Here is a 26,748-nt window from a genome sequence, read left to right as displayed (position 1 = left end):
AAATCTCAAGAAATATGAAACTTTAACAAGTCAGATTAAAAAAAGTAATTTTGTACCTCACCTATTTTTAATTCTTCTCTCTTTATTTAACAACCAATAGAAGTATTTATTCTCCATTCTACTTCTCTTCCTCTTTTCTACTAAAGCCAGGTAGATAGCGATAATCAGTCTCCTATCTGCTCTATTCTTTCCCCACCCCTTCCTTTCCTTTACATTCTGTAAACGGCTACATTCATTGGCTGGACTCTGTTACTCTGTTCCAAGTGAGGGCAATTCCAAGATGGCCACCAAAATTACCTGGAACAGAGGTTGGATAATTTTCTGTAAGGGCTGGATAATAAGTCTTTGTAAACGATATGATTTCTGTCGCAACTACTTGACTTTGTTGCTGTAGCACAAAAGCAGCCACAGACAATACACAAATAAATGCACATGACTGTGTTCCAATAACACTATTTTCAAAAACAGCAGCAATTTGCTAACTCCTGGCCCAAAGCATTAATTCACAATTCTGGTTTCCAAGCCCCTTAAGGTAGCCCACATAATTTCAAAGGCTACTGAGAAATTTCAAAATTAGTATTTTACTATTTATTTATTGGCTGCACCATGAAGTCTGCAGAATCTTAATTCTCAAACCAGGGATTGAACACGGGCCCATGGCAGTGAAAGCACCAAGTGCTAATCACTGGACTAGTAGAGAATTGCCTAGTATTTTTTTCTTAAAGAAGAAGTAACCTGAAAAGAGACCTAGGAAGTCTTAAGGACTTTATGTTTCAGTAATCATTTTTAATTTCCATGATTTCTTCCTCTTCCAGAACTTTGTTACAGTCTTGATCTGGATCCCTTTCATTCTGTGACACTGCCAGCATGTATTCTTTTAATTGTTTTTTACTATCACTTCACAATGAGGTCTTAAGAGAAAGAAGTGATAAACACAAGTGATTTTTAACTCACTAGCTTGTATCAGAAATCACTTTTAACATTAAGATTTTTAATTCATTTAGAATTTTTATTTTATACTATGAGTGGTTTAACTGAATTGACTCTCATACAAATAACCAATTACAGAATGATTAAAACATTTCTTTTTCACTGAACTATGTTAAATTCTCATATATACATAGAACTGTATTACATTTATATTAATTTGAAATAGATTAAAAATCTTACCTCAGTCAAGAATAATTCGATCAAATTTTCTTTTTTTTTCCCCAAGAAAAGGCCCTGTGCATTTTGTATCAAATTGATTTCCGGCTTTTTGTTATTTGATTTGCCATGAGTGAAACACCAAATACTGCTAGTACCAGTATTATTTTATATAATACATACCCCTTATGGAAACACCTTATCCAATTATCCTATGAATTCTAACAGTCTTTTCCTATAAATTTTCTGGGTATGTAATCATATAATCTATAAGTAGTGATAATTTTGTCTTTTCTTTCCTAATAATTAGACCTCATTTCTTTTTATCTTATTGTTAGCTTGAATCAACTTCAAAATAATATTTTAACAACAATGGTCTTATTCCTGATTTTAATAGGAATGATTTCATAATTCACCATTTAAAAGCTTACTCTTAGATTTCAGTAAATATTTTTAACAAATATTTTTAACATTCAGCTATCTTCCTTTTATTTAAAAATAATTTTAGGAGTGGCTTCTAAATCACTTTATAGCACGTTTTGATAATGCATCAGTCAGTTCAGTCGCTCAGTTGTGTCTGACTCTTTGTGACCCCGTGAACTCCAGCATGCCACGCTTCCCTGTCAATTACCAACTCCCAGAGCTTACTCAAGCTCATGTCCATTGAATCGGTGATGAAATCCAACCATCTCATCCTCTGTCTATCCCGTTCTCCACCTGCCTTCAATCTTTGCCAGAACTGGGGTCTTTTCCAAGTAGTCAGGTCTTCATATCAGGCAGCCAAAGTACTGGAGCTTCAGCTTCATCATCAGTCCTTCCAACTGAATATTCAGGACCGATTTCCTTTAGGATGTCTCCTTGCATCCTTGCATCTCCTTGCAGTCCAAGAGACTCTCAAGTCTTCTCCAACACCACAGTTCAAAAGCATCAATTCTCTGGTGCTCAGCTTTCTTTATAGTCCAACTCTCACATCCATACATGACCACTGTAAAAACCATAGTTTTGACTAGACAGACCTTTGTTGGCAAAGTAATGTCTCTGCTTTTGAATATGCTGTCTAGGTTGGTCACAGCTTTTCTTCCAAGGAGCAAGTGTCTTTTAATTTCATGGCAGCAGTCACCATTTGCAGTGATTTTGGAGCCCAAGAAAACAGTGTCTCTCACTCTTTCCATTGTTTCCCCATCTATTTGCCATGCAGGGATGGGGTAGGATGCCATATTCTTAGTTTTCTGAATGTTGATCTTTAAGCCCACTTTTTCACTCTCCTCTTTCACTTTCATCAAGAGGCTCTTTAGTTTCTCTTCACTTTCTGCCATGAGGGTGGTGTCATCTGCATATCTGAGGTTATTGATATTTCTCCTGGCAATCTTGATTCCAGCCCAGCGTTTCTCATGATGTACTCTGCATATAAGTTAAATACGCAGGGTGACAATATACAGCCTTGACGTACTCCTTTTCCTATCTGGAACCAGTCTCTTGTTCCATATCCAGTTCTAACTGTTGCTTCCTGACCTGCATATAGGTTTCTCAAGAGGCAGGTCAGGTGGTCTGGTATTCCCATCTCTTTCAGAATTTTCCAGTTTGTTGTGATCCACATAGTCAAAGGCTTTGGCATAGTCAATAAAACAGAAGTAGATGTTTTTCTGGAACTCTCTAGCTTTTTCGATGAGTCAGCGGATGTTGGCAATTTGATCTCTGGTTCCTCTGCCTTTCCTAATCTAGCCTGAACATCTGGAAGTTCTTGGTTCACACACTGTTGAAGCCTGGCTTGGAGAATTTTGAGCATTACTTGGCTGGTATGTGAGATGAGTGCAACTGTGTGGTAGTTTGAGCATTCTTTGGCATTGCGTTTCTTAGGGATTGGAATGAAAACTGACCTTTTCCAGTCCTGCCGCCATTGCTGAGTTTTCCAAATTCGCTGGCATATTGAGTGCAGCACTTTCACAGCATCATCTTTTAGGATTTGAAATAGCTCAATGGAATTCCATCACCTCCACTAGCTTTGTAGTCATGCTTCCAAAGGCCCATTTGACTTCGGACTCCAGGATGTCTGGCTCTAGGTGAGTAATCACACCATCGTAGTTATCTGGGTAATGAAGATCTTTTTTCTATAGTTCTTCTATGTATTCTTGCCATCTTTTCTTAATGTCTTCTGCTTCTGTTAGTTTCATACTGTTTCTGTCGTTTATTGTGCCCATCTTTGCATGAAATGTTCCCTTGGTATCTCTAATTTTCTTGAAGAGATCTCTAGTCTTTCCCATACTACTGCTTTCCTCTATTTATGATAAAACATAACTATATGGTTTTTCTTTTAATTTGCTGATGCTGTCGGTTACTATTTTTTCTCATTTTGATCCATCCTCCATTCCTGCAATAAACCCTACCTGTTCATATTTTACTAATTTTACTACTTTGTTCATTGCTCAGTATTTCATGTGGAATTTTTATGAAAGAAATCACAATATGACTGAAATTTTTCCAGTAGTTTAAATTACGGATTTAAATTAACTTTATGCTAATTGTATATGGTCTAGAATAGTTTGAAAAACAACTTATCTAGTCTTTGAAAGTCAGCTAGAATTCAGATCACCAGGTGCTTGTTTAGATGAAAGATTTTTGAGTATTTAAAATTTTCTTCTGTTAAGCCTTTTCATTCCTTCTTCATTTTCCTGTATCAATTTGATTCATTAACGGTTCACCCATAAATTATCCATTTCCTCTAGATTTTCAAGCATAAGCAAAGTGCTGTATATAGTCTCTTTAAAATCTGTCTCCTTTCCTATTCATGCTTTTTATCTTTTGTTCCTTTAACCCGGCTTTACAGGGTTTCATGTATTTTACTCATCTTCAACTCCTCCCCAAATCCACTTTTAGTGTTATATATCCTTTCCACTATTTTGTATTCTATTTTATTCATTTCTGAATTTACCTTTACTAATTATATCCTCTTATTTTCCGCTGTCTTATTATTTATTGTTATTTAAATTGAGCAGTAATTAACTTACTGCCTTTATTTCCATGTTCATTTGTCAGTTTTTTCTTTAATAATAATAATTTAAGGTATAATACTAACTTTCTTCTCAGTATAGCTTTAGCCATATATCATAGGTTTTAGTATGAAGTATTTCCCTCTTTATTTCTTGATAATTTATAATTTCAATATTGACTTCTTCTTTGACTCAAGGGTACTTAAGATCTTTCTCAATTATTAGCTATATAAAATGACTTGTGAGTCATCTTTTTCTTGCCACTGATTTATTGTTTATTAGACTGACTGGAGACTGCTGCCTACAAATGCTATTATTTTGAATTTTTAAAAGTTTGCCTTGTAATCAAGAACATGACTAATTTTCATAAATATCTGACTAAAATTTTTAAAAAAGGAAAAAGTGTATAAAGTTGTAAAACAGGTATATAATATGCTAATACCTGTTTATATTATTCAGATCCTCGGTATATCTGCTAATCTTTCTACTTGATGAAATGTAGAAAGTCTTCTGTTTACTGCATATTTACAATAGGTCACATAAGTGCCACATACATATCTGTGTTTGTGTGTGTGTGTGTAGTTTAATCTTCACCAACTGTGAGGTGGGTATCACTTCCTGTTTTAGAGTTAAGGAAGATGGGACTTCAAAAATGGCAAGTAACTTTCCTAAAAACACAGATCAAATGGCTGAGCCAGAATTTAAAGTCATATTTGTTCTCAATGCTCAAGCTCCTAAGACCATGCTCCTACCTCTGTGTAGCTTTCACAATCTAGTGTACTTAATACCAGTCTTCGTTTCACAATTATTTTCTATTAAGTTCCTAAATAACCCTTCTCTTTAACTAATTCCCTCTTCACTCTTCCATACAAACTATTTTGTACTTCTGCTCAGAATTCATCGCCTTTTTGAATGCCCCATCCTTTTCCCCCTCTGCTTTGGTATACTTTAAAGCCCAATTCTGTTTCCTCACATAAAAACCTTCCTAAATTTGTATCACAAGTCATAGGGGGAAACAATCTTACTTAAAACTGGCAAAAAAAAAAAAAGGCAAAAAATGAATGTACTCAGGAATTATTGTATGCTTAAAGAATCATATTGGCTATGACTATGACATCAGCTACTAATGTTTAAATGTCCCTTTAAATTGCTATTGTTTTTAAACAACAACAAAAATATCTATTTCCCACAAGCCATTACTGAGTCTTCCTGCTAATTGTTCAGTAAATACAACTTGGTTTAACTGTTTTCTAATTATTCCATTTTACTTTGGCAAGTTTTGTTTCCCACCTTTACTTTTCTTTGGTATTACTTTTTAAAAATGGTTATTTATTTTTTTAATTTATTAATTTTAATTGGAGGCTAATTACAATATCGTATTGGTTCTGCCATACACTGACATGAATCTGCCATGTTGTTTCCCACCTTTAAGACAAGGTTTGTATCTAATAGTTTCGTGATTCCTGAGATACTCAGTGCAAGTCAGAAAAAGATAAATACATGCAGGAATAAACAGCCACAGAGAGCAAAGAAGAGTAAAAAGAGGGCACAAATTCAGAGACTGTCCAAGATGACTTTCCCATTAAAAAAGTAAGATGATAGGTTTCTTTCTGTACAATTCAAATCAAGAAACGTTTGAAAACTAATTATTCCCAAGACACCATGCAAATATTACAGGGAAGTTTTATGGGGTGACTCAGGTTTCCCAAAATATGTTGAGTCACAAGTAGCTAATCCCTGGACCTTGTGAAAAATGGCCTCACTTGGAAACAGGATCTTTGCAGATATAATCAAATTAAGATAAGGTCCTATGGGATTAGGACTGGCCCTAAACCCAATGACTGGAATCCTTAAAAGTAGGCCACGTGAAGAAATGAACAGAGACACAGGGAAAATGCCAAGCGACAATGGGGGCACAGACTGGAGTGAGTCAGCTGCAACCCAAGGAACGCCAGAGAATGCCAGCAACCACCGCGAGCCAGGGAGAAAGGCGGGGAACAGAGTCTCACAGTCTCCAGAAGGTTTCAACTTGGCCGACACTGTGACTTTGTACTTCCAGCCCCAGTCCTGTGAGAGAATCCATTTCTGTGGTTCTAATCCACGAGTATGTGGAACTCTGTCACAGCAGCTCTATAATACTGAAAAGATAAACTGACATGTTCCTTATTCTCAGTATCTTATGATCTAGCAAATGGATAATATGCCAGTAGAAAGGAGAAACAGGTTCCGTATACAAATAAATCAGACATTCTTGTCTCATCTTACATTCCCGTGGCTCATTTTAACTGCAGTCACTGCTGCACCAAACAGCTCACGGCAAGATATAAACTCACAGGACACTGACTGCACCAGGCATCCTTTGCTTTCCGTTCCAGGATCTCTGTGACACCCCAGTGTGGGTCCCCAACATCCATGCATGTACAGCCTACGTAAGATTGAACACGAGTTGGGACTGAAGGGGAATGGGAGCTAGTACGTATAATCCTTTTCCTTAGGCAAACAATTTTACACCGCTCCTCTGCAAGTCCTGGCTTTCCAAGTTGTCTTGGTGATCAGCTTGAGAACACATACTGGCTGTACCTGTTCACTGTTTAACATCTTCTAAGCCACTACTCTTGCTCCTGGGTCACTTCACAAAGCAAGTATTTCACACAAGTCTTGTCTCAAGATTCCGACCCACAGGAGACTCAGGCACACAAACTGCTGTTGTTGTTGAGTCATTAAGTCGTGTCCAACTCTTCTGCAGTCCCATGAACTGTAGCCTGCCAGGCTCCTCTGTCCATGGGATTTCCAGGCAAGAATACTAGAGTGGGTTGCCATTTCCTTCTCCAGGAGATCTTCCCGACCCAAGGATCAAATCTGTGTCTCCTGCTTGGCAGGTGGATTCTTCACCACTGAGCCACCTGGGAAGCCCCAAGATACAAATAACTGACAATTCAAAGGCAAGTTTGGGTTCAAGAGACTGACAGAGTTTATGAGAGTCACACCTTGCTGAGACAATTGGAGGTAATTGCATAAATGTGGCCTGGAACCACATTGCGGCTAGGTAACATCACAGTGTGAGGAAGATGAGGTTCGGATAGAGTACCCACAGAAATGGTGTAACAAGACTCAAAGGTACAGCCACACTGCTTTAATGTTTCTCAGCTTCTATTCTAAACAATGTCAGAAGTAGCTAATATACCAGCATAAATCAAATGATAATAAAACCAAGACTCTAAAAATAGCTAGTGGAACATATATTTCAATATTCTTCAATGGATATCTGGTTACCATCTTAGTCATTATTATATACCATACTATAAACAAATTTGGTGTGAATTTACTCAAAAAAGTAACATTCATTCACAAAAATAAAACTTAAAAAAAAAAAACAAAACACTTCAGAATTGCATGTGTACATCTGAAAAAAGAAAAAGAACTGTATGTGCATGCCTACAGTACAGCAGTCCCACAAACATGTCCATGTCCTAATCCTGGAAAGCACGGCTAAGGGGACTCTGTGGATGTGAACCAAAAAAGTTTCTTAATATTGGGAAAATTTCCTGAATTATGTGGGGAGACCTGCTGTAATCACAAGGGTTCTTATAAGAAGCAAAGAGAAAAGTCTGAGTCAGAGGAGATGTGAAGACAGAAACAGAGGGTCAGACAGAGGTTTACTATGTTGCTTGCATAAAGATGGAGAAGAGGCCATGAACCAAGCAATGCAGCTGGACTCTAGAAGCTGGAAAAAGCAGGTAAATGGATGCACCAAACAGCCTCTGGAGAAAGCATAGCACTGCTGCTATCATGATTTTGGTCCAATGAAAACCATTTCAGACTTCTGATCCCCAAGGTTGTAAGATAATAAATTTGGGCTGTTTTAAACACTAAGTTTGTGATAATTTGTTACAAAAACAATATGAAAAATATCCTATAATCCAGTGATCCCTCTTCCAAGGATAAATTCCAGTGAAATCTCACCAGACATGAAGTGATCTCGAAATACATCCACAATTTCTTTGGCTTTATACCTTCAAACACTGGAGCTTAATCCATCTCCTCTTGTGTGGTCTAGACTAAGTGACTCACTGCTAATGAAGAGAATATGGCAGAAGTGATGGAGCATGACTTTCAAGACTATCTTGTGAAAGGCTTCCTTCCTGCTCTTTCTCTCTGGGATCACTGGGGGAAGCCAGTCGCAGTGTCATGGAGACTCTCAGGCAGGCCCTTAGAGCAGCTCATGGCAAAGAAGTGAGGCCTTCTGCCAAAAGTCAGGAGCAACAGACTATGAGTGAGCCATCTAGAAGTGAATCCTTCAGTCTAGTCAAACCTCCAGACGACTGCAGGCCTGACTAACAGCTTAACTAACTTTATGAGAGACTGTGAGCCATATAACCAATTATGACATTCCTGAATTTCTACCCCAGAGAAACTCTGAAGTATTAAGGATTTCTTGTTTAAGTCACTAAGATTCGGGGTAATTTATTATATACTGATACGTTACTAAAATAATCTATAAGAAGTTCCATACATGGATGCACACCATAGCAAAGTTTGTGGTAAAAGAGATTTGGAAAAAAAAAACCTTAAGGACCTTCCCATCTGACAGATATTACAGAACATTACATAGCAGACTTAGTACCACAAACCAGATAGATCTTAAAAACAGTATGGAGGGACTTCGCTGGCAGTCCAGTGGTTAAGACTCCACGCTTCTAATGCAGGGGACATATGTTCACTCCCTGGCAGAGAAACTAAGATTACACATGCTGTGTGCGTGCGCGTGTGCTAAGTGACTTCAGTCGTGTTCGACTCTTTGCAACTCTATGGACTGTAGCCCACTAGGCTCCTCTGTCCATGGGATTTCCCAGGCAAGAATAGTGGAGTGGGTTGCCATGCTCTCCTTCAGGGAATCTTCCCAACTCAGGGATAGAACCAACGTCTCCTGGATTGCAGGCAGATTCCTTACCAATGAGCCACCAGGGGAAGCCCCATGTTGCATGTGGTAGCACCCACCAACAAATATTTTTTTAAATAGTACTGATTACTATTTTTTAAATAGTATTAAGAAAATAAAAAAGAGTATTGAGTTAAAAATGTTAAAAAGTTATACAAATTAAAAACATAAATTTGGTACAATACTCCAAAGAAGAAAAAGTAGGAACCAAAAGGTATTTCCACATCCGTGTTCAGAGCAGCATTATTCATAAAACCAAAAGATGAAAGCAACCCAAGTGTCCATCAAAAAATGAATGGATAAACAAATGTGGTATACACACACTGGAATATTCAGTTCAGTTCAGTCGCTCAGTTGTGTCCAACTCTTTGCGACCCCATGAATTGCAGCACGCCAGGCCTCCCTGTCCATCACCAACTCCTGGAGTTCACCCAAACTCATGTCCATCGAGTCGGTGATGCCATCCAGCCAGCTCATCCTCTGTCATCCCCTTCTCCTCCTGCCCCCAATCCCTCCCAGCATCAGAGTCTTTTCCAATGAGTCAACTCTTCACATGAGGTGGCCAAAGTATTGGAGTTTCAGCTTTAGCATCAGTCCTTCCAGTGAACACCCAGGACTGATCTCCTTTAGAATGGACTGGATGGATGTCCTTGCAGTCCAAGGGACTCTCAAGAGTCTTCTCCAACACCACAGTTCAAAAGCATCAATTCTTTGGTGCTCAGCTTTCTTCACAGTCCAACTCTCACATCCATACATGACCACTGGAAAAACCATAGCCTTGACTAGATGGACATTTGTTGGCAAAGTAATGTCTCTGCTTTTGAATATGCTATCTAGGTTGGTCATAAATTTCCTTCCAAGGAGTAAGCGTCTTTTAATTTCATGGCTGCAATCACCATCTGCAGTGATTTTGGAGCCCCCCAAAATAAAGTCTGACACTGTTTTCACTGTTTCCCCATCTATTTCCCATGAAGTGATGGGACCGGATGTCATGATCTTCGTTTTCTGAATGTTGAGTTTTAAGCCCACTTTTTCACTCTCCTCTTTCACTTTCATCAAGAGGCTTTTGAGTTCCTCTTCACTTTCTGCCATAAGGGTGGTGTCACTGGAATATTATTCAGCCTCAAAAAAGGTGGAAATTCTGACAGATACGACAACATAGATGAACCCTGAAGACTTATCTTATATGAGTTTCTAAGGGAAGTCAAATTCATAGGGAAAGAAAATGGAATGGTGGTTGCCAGGAACTGGGGAGGAAGAAATGGAGAATCAGTGCTTACTCAGTGGAGTTTCAGTTTGGGAATGTTAAAAAGAACTAGAGATGAATTGTGTGATACATTCACAACAATAGTTAATGCCACAGAACTATATATACACCTAAAAATGGTTGAGCAGGTAAATTTTATGTATGTATATTTTACCACAATTAAAAAAAAGCCTCATTAACTACAAAAAAGACACAAAATGCTGAACATTTCACAAGAATTAATGCATATTTAAGAACACGTGTGAATGAGTGCCTATAAGGGGAGTGGGAATAAAGGGGTGCAAGCTTGCCTTGTCGGACTGATGATGTCATGATTTGATTTACAAAAATAATTTTCAAGAACATACCTAATACTTAACAAGTGAGATGTCATCTATACCAAAACAAGAAATGATCTGTGTAACTTTCCTTCTAAGGTTATGGAAACCAAGTACCACAAATTGTTGACTATTACAGCTAGAAGATCTAGAAATCACTTCATCTTTTACATTCAAGGCACTTAATACTTCAAAAGAAATTTAATTTCAGAATTATCTGCTATTCCAAGCAAATTTTACAAGGCATTGTGTTTCAAACAGCAAACTACCACATTCCTTGACATTAGAAGACATTTTAGATAACATAAATCTTTAAAGATTGTAGGAGTAGCCAAAGCTGTGTTTTCAATGCAGTAGCAATAATATTTCAAATAGTTCTACTGTAAGTTTCTTGGAGGTTAGTTTCCATGTCTTGTACCTTTATATTGTCTGGCATTTAGTAGGTACTTAGCTGCGCAGTCGGAAACGGCAATGGCACCCCACTCCAGTACTCTTGCCTGGAAAATCCCATGGATGGAGCCTGGTAGGCTGCAGTCCGTGGGGTCGATAAGAGTCAGACACGACTGAGCGACTCCACTTTTACTTTTCACTTTCATGCGTTGCAGGAGGAAATGGCAACCCACTCCAGTGTTCTTGCCTGGAGAATCCCAGGAACAGGGGAGCCTGGTGGGCTGCAGTCTCTGGGATGGCACAAAGTCGGACATGACTGACTCGACTTAGCAGCAGCAGCAGCAGCAACTACGTAGTGAATGTACTTCCTCAAGTCATCTTCTCTACATCATATTACCCTATCCTATCCTGTGTACTAGGTGAAATTACACTCGGAGATTGGTAGAAAAACAAAGCGGGGGAGGTCAAAATTAAAGAAAACATTTAATATAAGAAGACTGCTAAATTATGTGAGATTACTTTTAAAAATAAGAGAAATGGCAAAAATCGAAAGAGCAAGGCATGAAAGACCGCAATTAACAGCTTTGATTCACTTCACAGACATACTTAGGAATATTTAACTTCTGAACTCCTCAATAGCTCAATTCTGACCATATCAATTGTAAAAGTGTTAGATGCTCAGTTGTGTCCAACACTGACACAACCCCGTGGACTGTAGCCTGCCAGGCTCCTCTGTCCATGGAATTCTTCAGGCAAGAATACTAGAGTGCGTAGCCATTTCTTTCTCCAGGGGATTTTTCCAACCCAGGGATCAAACCCAGGTCTCCTGCATTGCAGGCAGATTCCTTACCATCTGAGCCACCCATATTAATTAACAATAATTTCAAAGACCACTAAAGCCGACAGTATAGTCTTATATTAGGTATTTCATAATAAATATAAAAGAAATCAACTTTTCGTACTTTAGCTCTTTCTTATTTAATCCCCCTAAAATCTCAATCTAATATTATTCTGTTTAGCACAAGTATTAATTTGATTAATAAGATGATCTTTAAAAAGTATGTTATGAATGTCATTATGAAAACTGCTGCATCTCCACTTGCTTAGCTACCACGTATTTTACAAATTCACGTATTTTACACCACAGCTAAAAACTCAAAACCGAGATTTCTTTTTCATTCAATGAATGATTTGTTGATTTATACTGCTTTTCAAGTAATTTCTGTTACATATTATTTTGTATGTTATGCAACAAGCGACATTATAAAATAGTTTTACAGACTTAGAACAAAACATAAGACTTACATTCTTTATGTCCTTATATACAATACATGACCTTGTATAAAGTCACAATATACGTAATTAGGAATAATTTATCATTTAAAATGAAAATCACGCTACACCGAGCTGTTTAAATAGTAAAACAAAATAATTTATATAAAAATAAGAACCATAAACTCTCAAAAACTATACCAGAGTTCAAAGATATGAATGGCATTAGCTATTAAATTTCACTTAAATTTTTCTTTAACTTATTGGAAAAATATATCAAAGGATCTTCTAGAAAATTTAGATATACTACAAAAAACATTTCACTTAAAAATTTAATATAACACCATTAATTCTAGGTACAATTTTCATCAGATTTTAAAAAGAGATTCTAAGGACTATTAACCCTGATATACATGATTAATAATTCTTAGAGCAAAAATAGTTTTAAAAATAAAGAATAAAATTGCTTATTTATCAGTGAAAACCAGGCTAGTTTTATTCAAGTTCAATTCCTTATCTTGAAAAAAAATTTCTAAAACAAAAATAAAAGGTTCTTTCAAGACTTTCTAATACATAATGAACACTACTTAAGATACATTGACCCTGGGGTGCTTTACAAAGCCACTGCCATTCTGATCAGAGAGTAGGGAGGTGTGACAAGCTGGCTACCATAAATATGCATAAAGATAAGACAGCATTTAAAACTATACTCAATCTGAAAACATGTTTTTAGACATTTAATGAAAGGAACAAAAAACAGTGCAATGAAAACACTCAATATCAAGAGTATACCTTATGAGTATTCACTAGACAGAAATATATCTAAAAGAAAAATCATGGTGCTTTAATTTGAAATATTTACCTATAGACTTTATTCAATGATATCTAAAAGTGACCAAAAAGTAATAGAAATACTTAACACAGATCTTAAATATTAAGCCTATGAAAAAATTTATCACAATAATTTTTCCCAAAGTAATTTACATTATAAAGTGATTTACTCTTGAATAACCTAATTAATAGCAGAAAGCTATGTTAACAAAGGAAAAGATCCACTGCTTCATACATAATTTATTAAGATTTCCTACAGGATTTATCTGAAGCAAAGAATTTGAACATCTCTTCTGTGATATAGAATCAAAGTGTCTGATACAGTCCACTGTCAAAACATTCATAGCCAGATATTCTTCCTACTTTTAAAAATCTAAATAATTTCTTCTATACAGGTTGTAATTATAAATTATGGCTTTTTATAAAAAGACTTCTACCAACAGCATTGCTGCAAGGGTTCTTACTCCTCTGCAGTTATCATTTCAGCCTGGGTGGGAGAAAGCATTGCTGCAGTCATTTGCAAAAAGGCACTAGGGTTGTGACTTCAAAGTAACAAAGGCACTGGTATCTTTTTGCCACCCTATTCACAGGCAGTTCACTGAGACCGTTTGCAAAGGCAGGCTCTTTGGTAACCAAAATTTCATCAATCAACCAAAGCCACCACTCAAGCTCTGCAGTACCTGCCTCCACCTCTTCCTCCTCTCCCAAGCTGCCCTTTCCACAAGGTTCACATCAGCCATCAGCAGCAGCTTTGTATCCCCTCTCTTGACTACCACTGCATGTGTCCCTGTGGCCAGGGAGGAAAAGAAGCCTTTCAATGGGCTACAGCTTTCGCCCCTGCCATGAATATGCTCCATTCTTTGTTGTCCTCTACCCGTTTCCTTAGATACTGTTATTCCACTCTACTCTGTCAACAGGCATTATAAAAACAAAACCTCTTTCTACCTTCAAAAACAGCTTTCTCACACCAGTCTCCCCTTAACACTCGTACCCCTCCCCCTTCTCCCTCTTCTGTCAAAAACCCAGGATCAGAAGCACAAGAAATCCATCTCCGGTGCTGCAGTAGGGGGAAGGTGGGGGGAGACGCCCCTGCCTTTTCGCTTGGCCTGTGGCTGCAGACCCTGTGCCAAGGTAAGGCCATCGGCTTTAGACAGTGCAAGGAAAAATCGCCTCCCCGTCGCCCCCCGCCCACTCTCAACCCAGGCAGCAAGCTGGGCCAGCGTAGCTCCAGCACCTACCCCATTTCCGAGCCCAGCAGCACCTCCATCCCGTCTCCAGTGACACCCAGGCGGGCTGCGCCAATACAGCCACATGTCGGTCACGTGTGCGCGCGCGCAGCCAATCGGCAGGTCCCCGACGGGAACGGGAGCGCCCTGGTCCGCATCCAGCGATTACACAGCGGCTCCACGCGCCTCTTTCCGACTCGCACTCTGAACTCAAAGGGCAGCAGAGCAAGGGCCCCGCCCCACCGCACGGCTCCGAGCCCAGGCCGGCACCTAGCGCCCCTGGACTCTACCTCCGGGCCACCCACTGCAGCCGACGGAAGCTGACAAGCAGAAACAGTGGGGTGGGGGAGGTACATGGGGCAGAAAAATTATTAGCACGAGATACTAGAGGTGGGTGGGTGAGTAACGAATTACATCTCATTCGATACTTGCTAAGATTTACAGCTTTGCAGCACAGAGAAAAAGAATTCTACTAAATGTATCAAAACAAATAATGTTACATTGCAAATCACCGATTTGCTAGGTAAATCACTGGAACTATGAATTAAAAACACAAGTTTCCAGAAAAGCTATGATGGCAGTACAGAAGAGTAGTTGAGACCAAAATCATGAAGTCACATAATCTGGATTAAATCTTCTGCTTCTGTGATTTACTAGCTGTGTGACTTTAGTCACTTAAAGGCTCAGTGCTTAATTTCCCCCACAAAATGGGAATAGAAACGTTGAATAGGAGTAAATATATATGAAGCAGTATTCAGAACACATCCTGACACAGTAAATGCTATGAGTCACTACTAATCTGTGACTTGAATATTTCAATGCAAATTCCACATTTCACTTTTAACCAAGTAAAGCGTGAATTATTTTTTATTAGTTAGAAGGACAAAATCCAAATTGCCAAGGATTTAAACTGGATTTAAAATCTGGTTTAAAATGTGGGGGGTGGGGGGAATCAGTTTTCATGATCTATTTCAAATTTAAAAGAATACTTAATGTTAGGTCTTTAAATGAAATATATTTATTATGATCTTAATTTTTCAAATTAATAGCAAGAAAAGCACTGAGCAAGCTATCAAACAGTGTATTTGGAGCAATTTCATTTTAATAAAAATGGTATAAATTAGAAAAGTAATGGACAAATAGCAAAATGCCCACAGATATACATAGAGTGGATATTCACAGCAGTTATCCATGGAAGGTGGATTATGGAGTAATTTCTGCTTTTCCTTTCTGCTTTTGGATACTTTTTTCTTTTGTCTCTGTATTATAATGCTTATATAGCAAATACTCCCTAAATATTTGTTGAATGAACAAATGAAACACATATTATTAGTAATTAAATATATATATAACAAATGAAAAGTTTAAATATATTTAGAAACACCTTCCCTTGATATTTGAAGTAAAAGAAACATTAATCAACTTGGTTCTGTCCTAAATATCTCTTTTGTCAAGATGACTTAGTTTTACAAAAGGCTTTCAAGACTCTCTTTACTTTAAGTGCATGATTCATTGACTAGGACTTATTTAGTCATCAACTATTTGTGACAAATTCAGAACAGATAATTCCTCATAAGGCCTAAAGCTTCTGGAAAGAAAAAGTACCCTTCTAAACACAGAATTTAAAAAGCTTTTAAAATAACTTCTTAGTACCCTAAGAAACAACTCCTGACTCTGACTATGATTCAAGCTACTATTTAGTACACCAGTTTGTAGCCAAAATATTTGTCTAAATTTTTATTACATGTGTTATAAAAGTTAGTGATTCAAGTGAAAAAATTTTACAGAAAGCTATGACCATTATACATTCATCAATCAATATAATTCAAATCACAAAGCAAGCCAATCTTAAAACTTTACATTTTACAATGTTTTCAACTGAATTTTTTCAGTAAGATTTGCAAACCAGTTTTCTCATCAATTCCACAAAAGTTTGATTTGAATTTTGTATAACAATATATTTAGCTATTTTTAAAAATTATTTATTTTTTTAATTGAAGGATAATTGCTTTACAATATTGTGTTGGTTTCTGCCATACATCAACATGAGTCAGCTATAGGTATGTTGGGGAAATCACACTGATTGAAACCACCCACCCTGGCCAGGCGCCATAGTAACCATTTGCATGAGTTGTTTTATGACAGGAGATTCTGATAAGGAATAGGAAACTAATAAGCCACCACCAACCCGAAGAGTTCGGGAAAGGCCGAAAGGAGATACCGCGTGTCAGTCCACTTCCCAGAATCCCTCTGGCTAGCATCCATCTTGGCTGAGCAACGCGTGCGCCACCAGGAAAGACTCTGAATTAGAATGATTGGCAAAAGACCACCTGGAAACTAATCCCATCACCATAAAACCCAAGACTGCAAGCCACGTGTCAGAGCAGTTAGTTCTCCTGGGTTCCCTTACCCTGCTGTTCTCCACCTGGGTGCCCTTTTCCAATAAAATCTCTTGCTTTGTCAGCACACGTGTCTCCTCAGACAATTCATTTCCGAGTGTTAGACAAGAGCCCAGTTTCGGACCCTGGAAGGGGTCCCCTTCCTGCAACAGGTATACATATGTATACCTATATGTACATAGGTATACTCCCTCTCGAGTTTCCCTCCCACCTCCCATCCCATCCCAAGCTCCCTGAATCATACAGCAGATTCCCACTGGCTATCTATTTTACACATGGTAGTGTATATGTTTCCGTATACTTAGTTATTTTTAAAACTACAATTAAAAACATATACAATCAAAATGTATTGGCACAAATATGGAAACAGTGGAGGTCACTGAAACATTAATTTGTGCTGCTGCTGCTGCTGCTAAGTCGCTTCAGTCATGTCCGACTCTGTGCGATCCCGTAGACGGCAGCCCACCAGGCTCCGCCGCCCCTGGGATTCTCCCGGCAAGAGTACTGGAGTGGGTTGCCATTTCCTTCTCCAAAATTTGTGCTACTAGGTTTATATGTATCTCAGAATAAAGCTCCTGCCATCCCTATTTATGTACAAATTTTATATTCAGGCTACATATATCTGTATGCATTAAAAATATTTTCTGATTAAAATTTACTCCAGAAATAAGTTACAAATTTCATATTCAGGCTACATGTATCTGTATGCATTAAAAATATTTTCTGATTAAAATTTACTACAGAAATAAGTTGTATATTAAGGCTATTATAAGACTACACCAATAAACAGTCACTGACTTCAAATGATCTGTGCTCATCAGGATTACCTCGTCTGTTTTTAATAAATATTCATAAGTAAATGTTGAGGGCTTCCCTGGTGGCTCAGATAGTAAGAATCTGCCAGGGGGTTGCAAAGAGTTGGATACGACTGAGTGAGAAGGCAATGGCACCCCACTCCAGTACTCTTACCTGGGAAATCCCATGGACGGAGGAGCCTGGTGGGCTGCCGTCTGTGGTAGCTAAGAGTCGGACACGACTGAGCAACTTCCCTTTCACTTTTCACTTTCATGCATTGGAGAAGGAAATGGCAACCCACTCCAGTGTTCTTGCCTGGAGAATCCCAGGGACGGGGGAGCCTGATGGGCTGCCGTCTATGGGGTCGCACAGAGTCGGACACGACTGAAGCGACTTAGCAGCAGCAGCAGAGTGACCAACACTTTCACTTTTCAAATAAATGTTATAAATACGAATGCATGCATGCATGCATGCTAAGTCACTTCAGTCGTGTCCGACTCCTAGCAACCCCATGGACTGCAGCCCACCAGGCCCCTCCGTCCATGGGCAACAATATCAGCTAGTATAAAATGAGTTAAAACCAGTGAACTATAGTTCATGTTAAAAAAACAGAAAAACCCTCTGAACCTTCTGGAACTTAAAAAAAAAAAAAAATAGAATAGAAAGAATAGGATTCTATTCTGAATAGGAATAATAGGATTCTTAGTATCTTAAACTTTGCATTCCACTTTGACATGAGCATGTTAGGCCCAGTTTAACACTTGTGATTTCAAAAACTGACAAGAATACGGGCAACAATATCAGCTAGTATAAAATGAGTTAAAACCAGTGCTCTGAATTCAGCTATTTCGACTCCTGCACTTTGTTAATACTCAACTCTCTTTACTGGAGACCTCAAATAGAATAGACTAGATTAATGCCTACAAAGAGATCAATGAAAGTTTTTTTCTTTAAAAATAATAATTATGTATTGAAAAGGCGTGTACTAGTATAGGTTCTCCAGGGGCTAAGCAATCAAATAAACCTCAAATTCATTTAACAACCTTCCAGTCTTTAGATTTGTACTGGGTTAGGGTATGACAAAAAAGCATAAGAAGAAAATAAAGTCAGTCACATTTCAAAGACCAACTGGTTCTGAAGACCAATTCTCCTCTTTTCTAGTTTTTATGGGACACGAGAAGGAGCTGAAATGCTGTACAGGCAATGGGAGTTTAGGTGGTGTATAGACCAAGTGGGAGGTACACACACAGTCCTCATATAATATATATGTGTTCTGTGTTACTTCAAAAAGCAAGTTCCAAAATTGGTCTCACTGAGCTAAAATCAAGGTGTCTGCAGGGCTTTACTTCTTTCAGGAGGCTCTAGGGAGAATGTGTTCTCTTGCCCTTTCCTGGGTCTAGAGACCAACTTCAGTCCCGGGCCAAGGGCTCTCTCCTGCATCTTCGAAACTAGCAGTGGGGGACTGCGCTCTTCTCAGGTCGCAGCTGTCACTTTGCTTCCACGGTCATTAGCCTTTTCTCTGACTCTTGCTCTTCTCTTTTACATTCTCAAGGACTTACTTGAAAGACTGTTCTTACATTGGCCCACCTCCACAATCTGACAATCAGGGTATCTCCTTAGCAACTTTATTCTATCTTCAACCTTAATTCCCTTTTGCAACATAATGCAACATATTCACAGGTTCTGGGGATTAGGAAGTGGACATCTTTAGGGAGCCATTATTCTGCCTAAACTGCACTAAAGCTTTATCTTCAACTATTCTAAAATGTGCATCCTAATACCAGTCCAATCAAACTAATCACTTGAAAGTTAAAGTGAAGTCACTCAGTCGTGTCCGACTCTTTGCGACCCCATGGACTGCAGCCTACCAGGTTCCTCCATCCATGGGATTTTTCAGGCAAGAATACTAGAGTGGGTTGCCATTTCCTTCTCCAGATCTTCCCAACCCAGGGATTGAACCCAGGTCTCCCGCATTGTAGGGCAAACGCTTTACCGTCTGAGCCACCGAACTAATCACTTAGCCAATTCTAAAATTCACCTTAAATACAGAACTTTCTGCCTTTACTATAATGTGGTACAGTAGAAGGCTCCAGCGTACACAGACTGAAGAATCAGGTTTCAAGTTCTGAATCTTTCATTTCATAGCTCTATGGACTCCGGATATCACAACTATTCTACTTGATTCTACTTGACTACTCTTTCATCAGTAAAATGAGAACAACTGTTTGGCTTATTTCACAGAGCTGTTATAAGGATCAGATGTGTAAGTATAGACAAATTTTATAAACTGTGAAACACTTTTTACACATAAAGGACTATTAATTGCTCTATTGGTCCAAATCAAGGTTCAGCTTAAACATAGATTTCCATGAAATAATCGACCATTCCACCCAGACTCAATCCACCCTCATCTTCCCTCCATTGTTCCTGCCTCTTTTATGGTACAAACATATTAGTGCCTCTGTGTACATCCCCTTTCCTAGTCCTGACTGTAAGAATTCTAGGGGAGAGCCACACCCGATTGTACCTTGAATGTCTCATGGTGTACACCATAATATGCTGTTTATTAAGTCCTATTAGTATAAGGAATGATTTGAAATTAATCTCCAAAGGGCATGCAATGCAGATCCCACAAGGAATAATAGTAATGCAAATGCTGAATAATGAATATTACTGTAAAATACAACCATCTACTTGGGGTTAAGTTTCTGAGGTTGGGTGGCTGCACAATAAAATCGCTTTAGGAGCTTGAGAAGTTTTAAAAACGTCATCAAGTCAGAATCTCTGAAGACGAGGTCCAGGCACAGGTGAGTACCGTCAGAACTGCGGAGCACCGCGCGTCACTCCAGCTTCTGCTATCAAAGCTCCTACTGCACTACAATAGGGAGACTGTTTTGAAATGTTTTTAAAGTCAGAGGGCTATACAGCCTAATGCATCTGCCTACAGAGGAAAGAAACAAACTTCTTTTTTCCTGTCAAAAAGCTTCCTAGTCATGTACTAGCAATTAACATGAGAAAAACAATAGGGACTAATATACAGAAAATGTTCCACTACAGTAAGGAATCAAAGAAATAAAAACAAAAGAATATAATTTTCCCCTATTAAGCAGAAAACGGTATTTTAAAATATTGTGGGTCAGTGAGAATACATTAAAAAAAAATAAGCAGTAGCTTTTTAAAGTCCTTCAAATGCTTATACTGGACTTTCCTGGTGGTAGAGTGAATAAGAATCTGCCTGCCAGTGCAGGGGACGTGGGTTGATCCCTGGTCTGGGAAGATTCCACAAGCTGCGGAGCAAGGAAACCCGTTCGCTACAACTACTGAGCCCACGTTCTAGAGTCCACAGGCCACAGCTACTGAAGCCTGTGTGCCTGGAGCCCATGCTCCACAACAAGAAAAGCCACCACAATGAGAAGCCCCTGCACACAGCAGAGTAGCCCCAGAGGGCTGCAACCACAGAAAGCCTACGTGCAGCAATGAAGACCCAGCACAACCAAAAATAAATGAATGAATGCATAAAAATAGAATGGTTATACTGAAGTAAGTCCAGTTAAAGAAATGATCTTACATACAATCAGATACAAATATTAATATTCAAACATACTCAGTATAGTCTCCACAAAGGAAATTTTAGAAACAAACTCAATGACTGATAACAACAGCTAGGTTGATTATACTTTTGGCACACTTAAAGATAGTTAAAGTTATGCCAAATATAAAAGGATAAAATACATAGGAATACATTTAAACCAAGGAAGCGAAAGATCTGTACAGTGAAAATTATAAGTCAGTGATGAAAGAAACTGAAGACATAAATAAAGGGAACGATATTCCAAGCTCACTGATTAGAAAAATTAACATTGTTAAAATGTCCATACTATCCAAAGTGATCTACAGATTCAACGTTAACCCTTTCAAACCTCCAATAGCATTTTTTACAGAAACAGAACAAACAATCCTAAAATGTCTATGGAACCACAAAAGACCCAAGATAGCCAAAGGAATCTTGGGGGGAAGAAAAAGCTGGAGGCATCACATGTCCTGATTTCCAACTTTATTATAAAACTATAGTGATCAAAACAGTATGGTAGTTGCAAATCAATTATGCTCCAAAAAAAAAAAAAAGACACTAATATAAAAACAGACATCAGATCAAGGAAGACAATAATGCCCAGAAATAAGCCTATGCAAATATGGTAGATTAATTTATAACAAAGGATCTAAGCATGTACAATGGTGACAAGACAGTCTCTTCAATAAACGGTGTTGGGAAAACCGGACCGCCACATGCAAAAGGATGAACTGGACCCTACCTTACAACGTGCACAAAAATCAACGAAAAATGCATTCGAAACTTATATTTAATACCAGAAACTGGAAAATTCCTAAAACATAGAGTGTAAGCTCCTTGATATCAGTCTCAGCAATGATTTTTCTTATGTGACACCAAAAAACAAAGGCAATAAAAGCAGAAACAAACAAGTAGAACAACATCAAACTGAAAAGCTTCTACACAGAGACAGAAACCATCAACAAAATGAAAAAGCAACTTATCAAATTGAAGAAAACATTTCTAACTCATATATCTAATGGGTTAATATCCAAAATATTGATTACATTTAAAAAACCACAACTAAATAGCCAAAAAACCAAACAACTGGATTAAAAAGTGGGCAGAGGAACTGAATAAACATTTTCCCAAAGAAGACATCCACAAGACCAGCAAATACATAAAAAGATGTTCAACATCACTCATCATCAGGGAAATGAAATCAAAACCAGAATGGTATCACCTCACATCTGTTCGAATGGCTATCATCAAAAGTCTGAAATAACAAATACCAAGGAGGATGTGGAGGAAAGGAAACCCTAGTGGACTGTTAGTGCGGATATAAACTGGTGCAGCCACTGTGGAAAACAGCATGGAGGTTCTTCAAGAAAATAAAATTCAACTACCATATGATTCTGCAACCCTACTGCTGGGGATGTACCCCCAAAAATGAAAGCAGGGTATGGAACAGAGTTCTGCACTCCCATGTTTACTGCAGCATATTGTTAATAACCAAGATATGGAAAAGTGTCTATCAATGGGTAAATAAATAAAAATGATGACACACACACACACACACACACACACTGGAATATTATTCAGTCATGAGAATGAAGGAAACCCTACTTATTTGGGACAACATGGATGGACCTTGAAGGCGTTATGCTCAGTGAAATATGCCAGGCAGAAAAAACAAATACTGCATGGGATCACTTATATGAGGAATCTAAATAAAAAGTCAATCTCATAGAAAAAAATAAAATTATGTCATGGAAGATAATTAGATACAATTGTATTATATAATTCATGTGACATTAAGTGAAAATGGAGAATTATCAAATTATTAACTCATAAATATTTATAACACTTATTATATTATATAATTTAATAATCATAATTAAATTTATTAATTATAAAAATAAATTATAAAATTACATATTAAAGTGAAATACATAATTTGTAATATGATACTAACTAGCCAACTAGCCTTGTCTTTTTTTTTAATGAACTATGTATGTGCACAGAGAAGACTGAAAAGAGATCACTAAAATATCAAGTGTCTTCCCTGGGTGTAGAAATTATAAAAATCGTAATTTTTCTTAATCTTATAAAATTTCTACCAACACACATTATTTTTTTATTTTTTCCTTCAAAAGTTAAGTACCTCTAAGTTGGACACAATTTGAAATCATCACATTTGAAGGAGAAAAAAATTAAGGTAGCCAAAGGCAGATCCAGGTACATATATAAATTGTGGGGGAGCCTTTCTTAAGGAAAATACAAATTAATTCAAAATCGGTAGTGCTTTGGGCTTCCCTGCTGGTTCAGAGGTTAAAGCATCTGCCTGCAATGCAGGAGACCTGGGTTCTATCCCTGGGTCGGGAAGATCCCCTGGAGAAGGAAATGGCAACCCATTCCAGTATTCTTGCCTGGAGAATCCCATGGACGGAGGAGCCTGGTGGGCTACAATCCACAGGGTCGCAAAGAGTCGGACATGACTGAGCGACTTCACTCACTTTCACTGCCAAAGGGCATAGGAACTGCAATTAAAGATTACTATTCACACACATAGAAAACTGAGGCTCAAAGAAATTTCAAAATTAATTCAGGTCCACCCACAGTGAAGTGGCAGTCTGACTCCTAAGCCAGTGTTGGTCAAACTACTTCATCCTCATAAGCACTTCATGTTAGATCATCCACCTGGATCCAAGGACAGGAGGTGCTCTATATCCTTGGATTCTACATTTAACCATTGTGGATTCAACCAGCCATGGATCAAAAATATATAGCAAAGATTTGGGGAAAGTTCCAAAAGACAAAACTTGGATTTGCCAAGCAGCCTGGCAACTACTTACATAGCACTGCCAAGGTATTATAAGAAACCTAGAGACAATTTAAAGTATAATGGGAGGGATATGTGTATGTTATATGTAAATACTATACTGTTTTATATTAATATAAAGGACTTGAGCATCTCCGGGTTTTGATATTCTCCAAGGTCCCAGAACCAACCCCTCACAGATACTAAAGGATGACTGTGTTATCTCCCAGAGCAGCTTGTTTCTCCTTCAGAGTCTCATGCTTCATAAACAGTTACGTGTTCAGTTTGCATTCCCACCAACAGTGTAAGAGGGTTCCCTTTTCTCCACACCTTCTCCAGCATTTATTGTTTGTAGACTTTTTGATAGCAGCCATTCTGACCTGTGTGAGATGGTATGCTCATTGTGGTTTTAATTTGAATTTCTCTGATAATGAGTGATGTTGAGCATCTTTTCATGTGTTTGTTAGCCATCTGTATGTCTTCTTTGGAGAAATGTCTGTTTAGTTCTTTGGCCCATTTTTTGATTGGGTCGTTTATTTTTCTGGAATTGAGCTGCAGGAGTTGCTTGTATATTTTTGAGATTAATTCTTTGTGAGTTGCTTCGTTTGCTATTATTTTCTCCCGTTCTGAAGGCTGTCTTTCACTGTTGGTGGGAATGCAAACTAGTACAGCCACTACGAAGAACAGTGTGGAGAGTTCTTAAAAACCTAGAAATAGAACTCCCATACAACCCAGCAATCCCACTGCTGGGCATACACACCAAGGAAACCAGAACTGAAAGAGACACGTGCACCCCAGTGTTCATCGCAGCACTGTTTACAATAGCCAGGACACGGAAGCAACCTAGATGTGCACCGGCAGATGAATGGATAAGAAAGCTGTGGTATGTATACACAATGGAATATTACTCAGCCATTAAAAAGAACACATTTGAATCAGGTCTAATGAGGTGGATGGAACTGGAGCCTATTATACAGAGTGAAGTTAGTCAGAAAGAAAAATACCAATACAGTATATTAATGCATATATATGGAATTTAGAAACATGGTTAACGATGACCCTATAGGTGAGACAGCGAAAGAGACACAGATGTAAAGAACAGACTTTTGGACTCTGTGGGAGAAGGGCAGGGTGGGATGATTTGAGAGAATAGCATTGAAACATGTATACTACCATACCTGAAATAGATTGCCAGTCCAGGTTCGATGCACGAGACAGGGTGCCCAGGGCCTGTGCACTGGGATGACCCTGAGGGATGGGATGGGGAGGGAAGTGGGAGGGGGGTTCAGGGTGGGGAATACATGTACACCCGTGGCTGAGTCATGTCAATGTACAGCAAAACCCACTACAACAGTGTCAAGTAATTAGCTTCCAATTAAAATAAATTAATTACCAAAAAAGTTACATGTTCAGTTATTATCATCCTAGCACCTAGCTCTGCAGCAGCAGATGCTCAATAAACATTTATTGAGTGAATACATTTTTTAAATAATAGAATAAGTGGAAACAAAAAATCTCAAACAGCTTAGACAATGTCAATTTGGAATCCATAAAAAATTCTCTTGACCCACAAATTTTTATCAATGGGTAACCACAGCTTTCTCTGGAAGATATCTAGAACAAAATCGCTTTAAATGCAAGAGACATTTCCACACTTCTATGTTCATTTAGTTAAATAACTAAAACTAAACAGTTTGGGGTTGTCTTATGGGAGTATGGCAAATCTATCAGGCAGCACTATCAAGGTAATCCTTGAAGGTGGGCGTATAAGCAAAGGCAAAAGAAATAAGAACAATGGAATAACTCAGAAATTAACTTTGTCTGAGTTAATTCTGCTTCACTGCTCTTATATGATATTAAATACGTTAAACACGTATTAGGCTAAATATGCCCTGGTGTTACAGTAGTGAATATGCTATATGACATGGTAAGAAGGACTTGGCAGATGTAACTAAAATTATTAATTAGCAGACTTTAAAACAAGGAGACAAGATTCACTGTCACTCGTTTGGCACTTTCTCTGCATGCCATATGGTAGCCTGCAACCCTAAGGAAGGAACACACTCTGAAGAATGAGCTTATACGGGGAAGATGAGCCCCAGAGCACTGTGACCCTTGCCCTAAAGTTCAGAACAATGGCAAAATTTGTTTTGGCTTTGTTTGGCTGACATTTATCCAATGATGGTATTGCAAATATCTGCTTTAGGTAAGACCAGTACAGATGCAATAAAGAACAATGTAGAGACATGAGAAAAAAGATCTTCATACAAAAAAGACCTTCACGACCCAGAAATACACGATTGTGTGATCACTCACCTAGAGCCAGACATCCTGGAATGTGAAGTCAAGTGGGCCTTAGGAAGCATCTCTATAAACAAAGCTAGTGGAGGTGATGGAATTCCAGTTGAGCTATTTCAAATCCTAAAAGATGATGCTGTGAAAGTGCTGCACTCAATATGCCAGCAAATTCGGAAAACTCAGCAGTGGCCAAAGGACTGGAAAAGGTCCCTTTTCATTCCAATCCCTAAGAAAGGCAATGCCAAAGAATGCTCAAACTACCGCACAATTGCACTCATCTCATATGCTAGTAAAGTAATGCTCAAAATTCTCCAAGCCAGGCTTCAGCAATACATGAACCGTGAACTTCCGGATGTTCAAGCTAGTTCTAGAAAAGGAAGAGGAACCAGAGATCAAATTGCCAACATCCGCTGGATCATGGAAAAAGCAAGAGAGTTCCAGAAAAACATCTATTTCTGCTTTATTGACTATGCCAAAGCCTTTGACTATGTGGATCACAACAAACTGCTG

The 26,748-nt window shown here is 38.2% G+C and overlaps 1 protein-coding gene across 8 annotated transcripts in view; it reads right to left on the bottom strand.

Annotated features, from left to right (window-relative positions):
* APC (adenomatous polyposis coli) overlaps nt 1-26,748 on the bottom strand; it is a 138,160-nt gene that overhangs the window by 87,863 nt on the left and 23,549 nt on the right. Inside the window, exon 1 of one of the 8 annotated variants that reach the window (XM_010848360.1) lies at nt 14,388-15,311. The exons of 6 other annotated variants lie outside the window; for them this stretch is intronic. In XM_010848360.1, coding sequence (XP_010846662.1) covers nt 14,388-14,462 — 75 coding nt within the window. In that variant the 5' untranslated portion in view covers nt 14,463-15,311. Of the gene's footprint in view, nt 1-14,387; nt 15,312-26,748 lie in introns of those variants that run through there. One more of the 8 variants, XM_010848357.1, reaches the window with a different exon arrangement.

The sequence above is a fragment of the Bison bison genome, unplaced genomic scaffold (genome assembly GCF_000754665.1).
Source record: "Bison bison bison isolate TAMUID 2011002044 unplaced genomic scaffold, Bison_UMD1.0 scf7180017864264, whole genome shotgun sequence".
In the NCBI taxonomy this organism is placed as follows: Eukaryota; Metazoa; Chordata; class Mammalia; order Artiodactyla; family Bovidae; genus Bison; species Bison bison.
The sequence above is the reverse complement of the archived record's forward strand: the minus strand, read 5'-3'. Positions and strand labels throughout refer to the sequence as shown.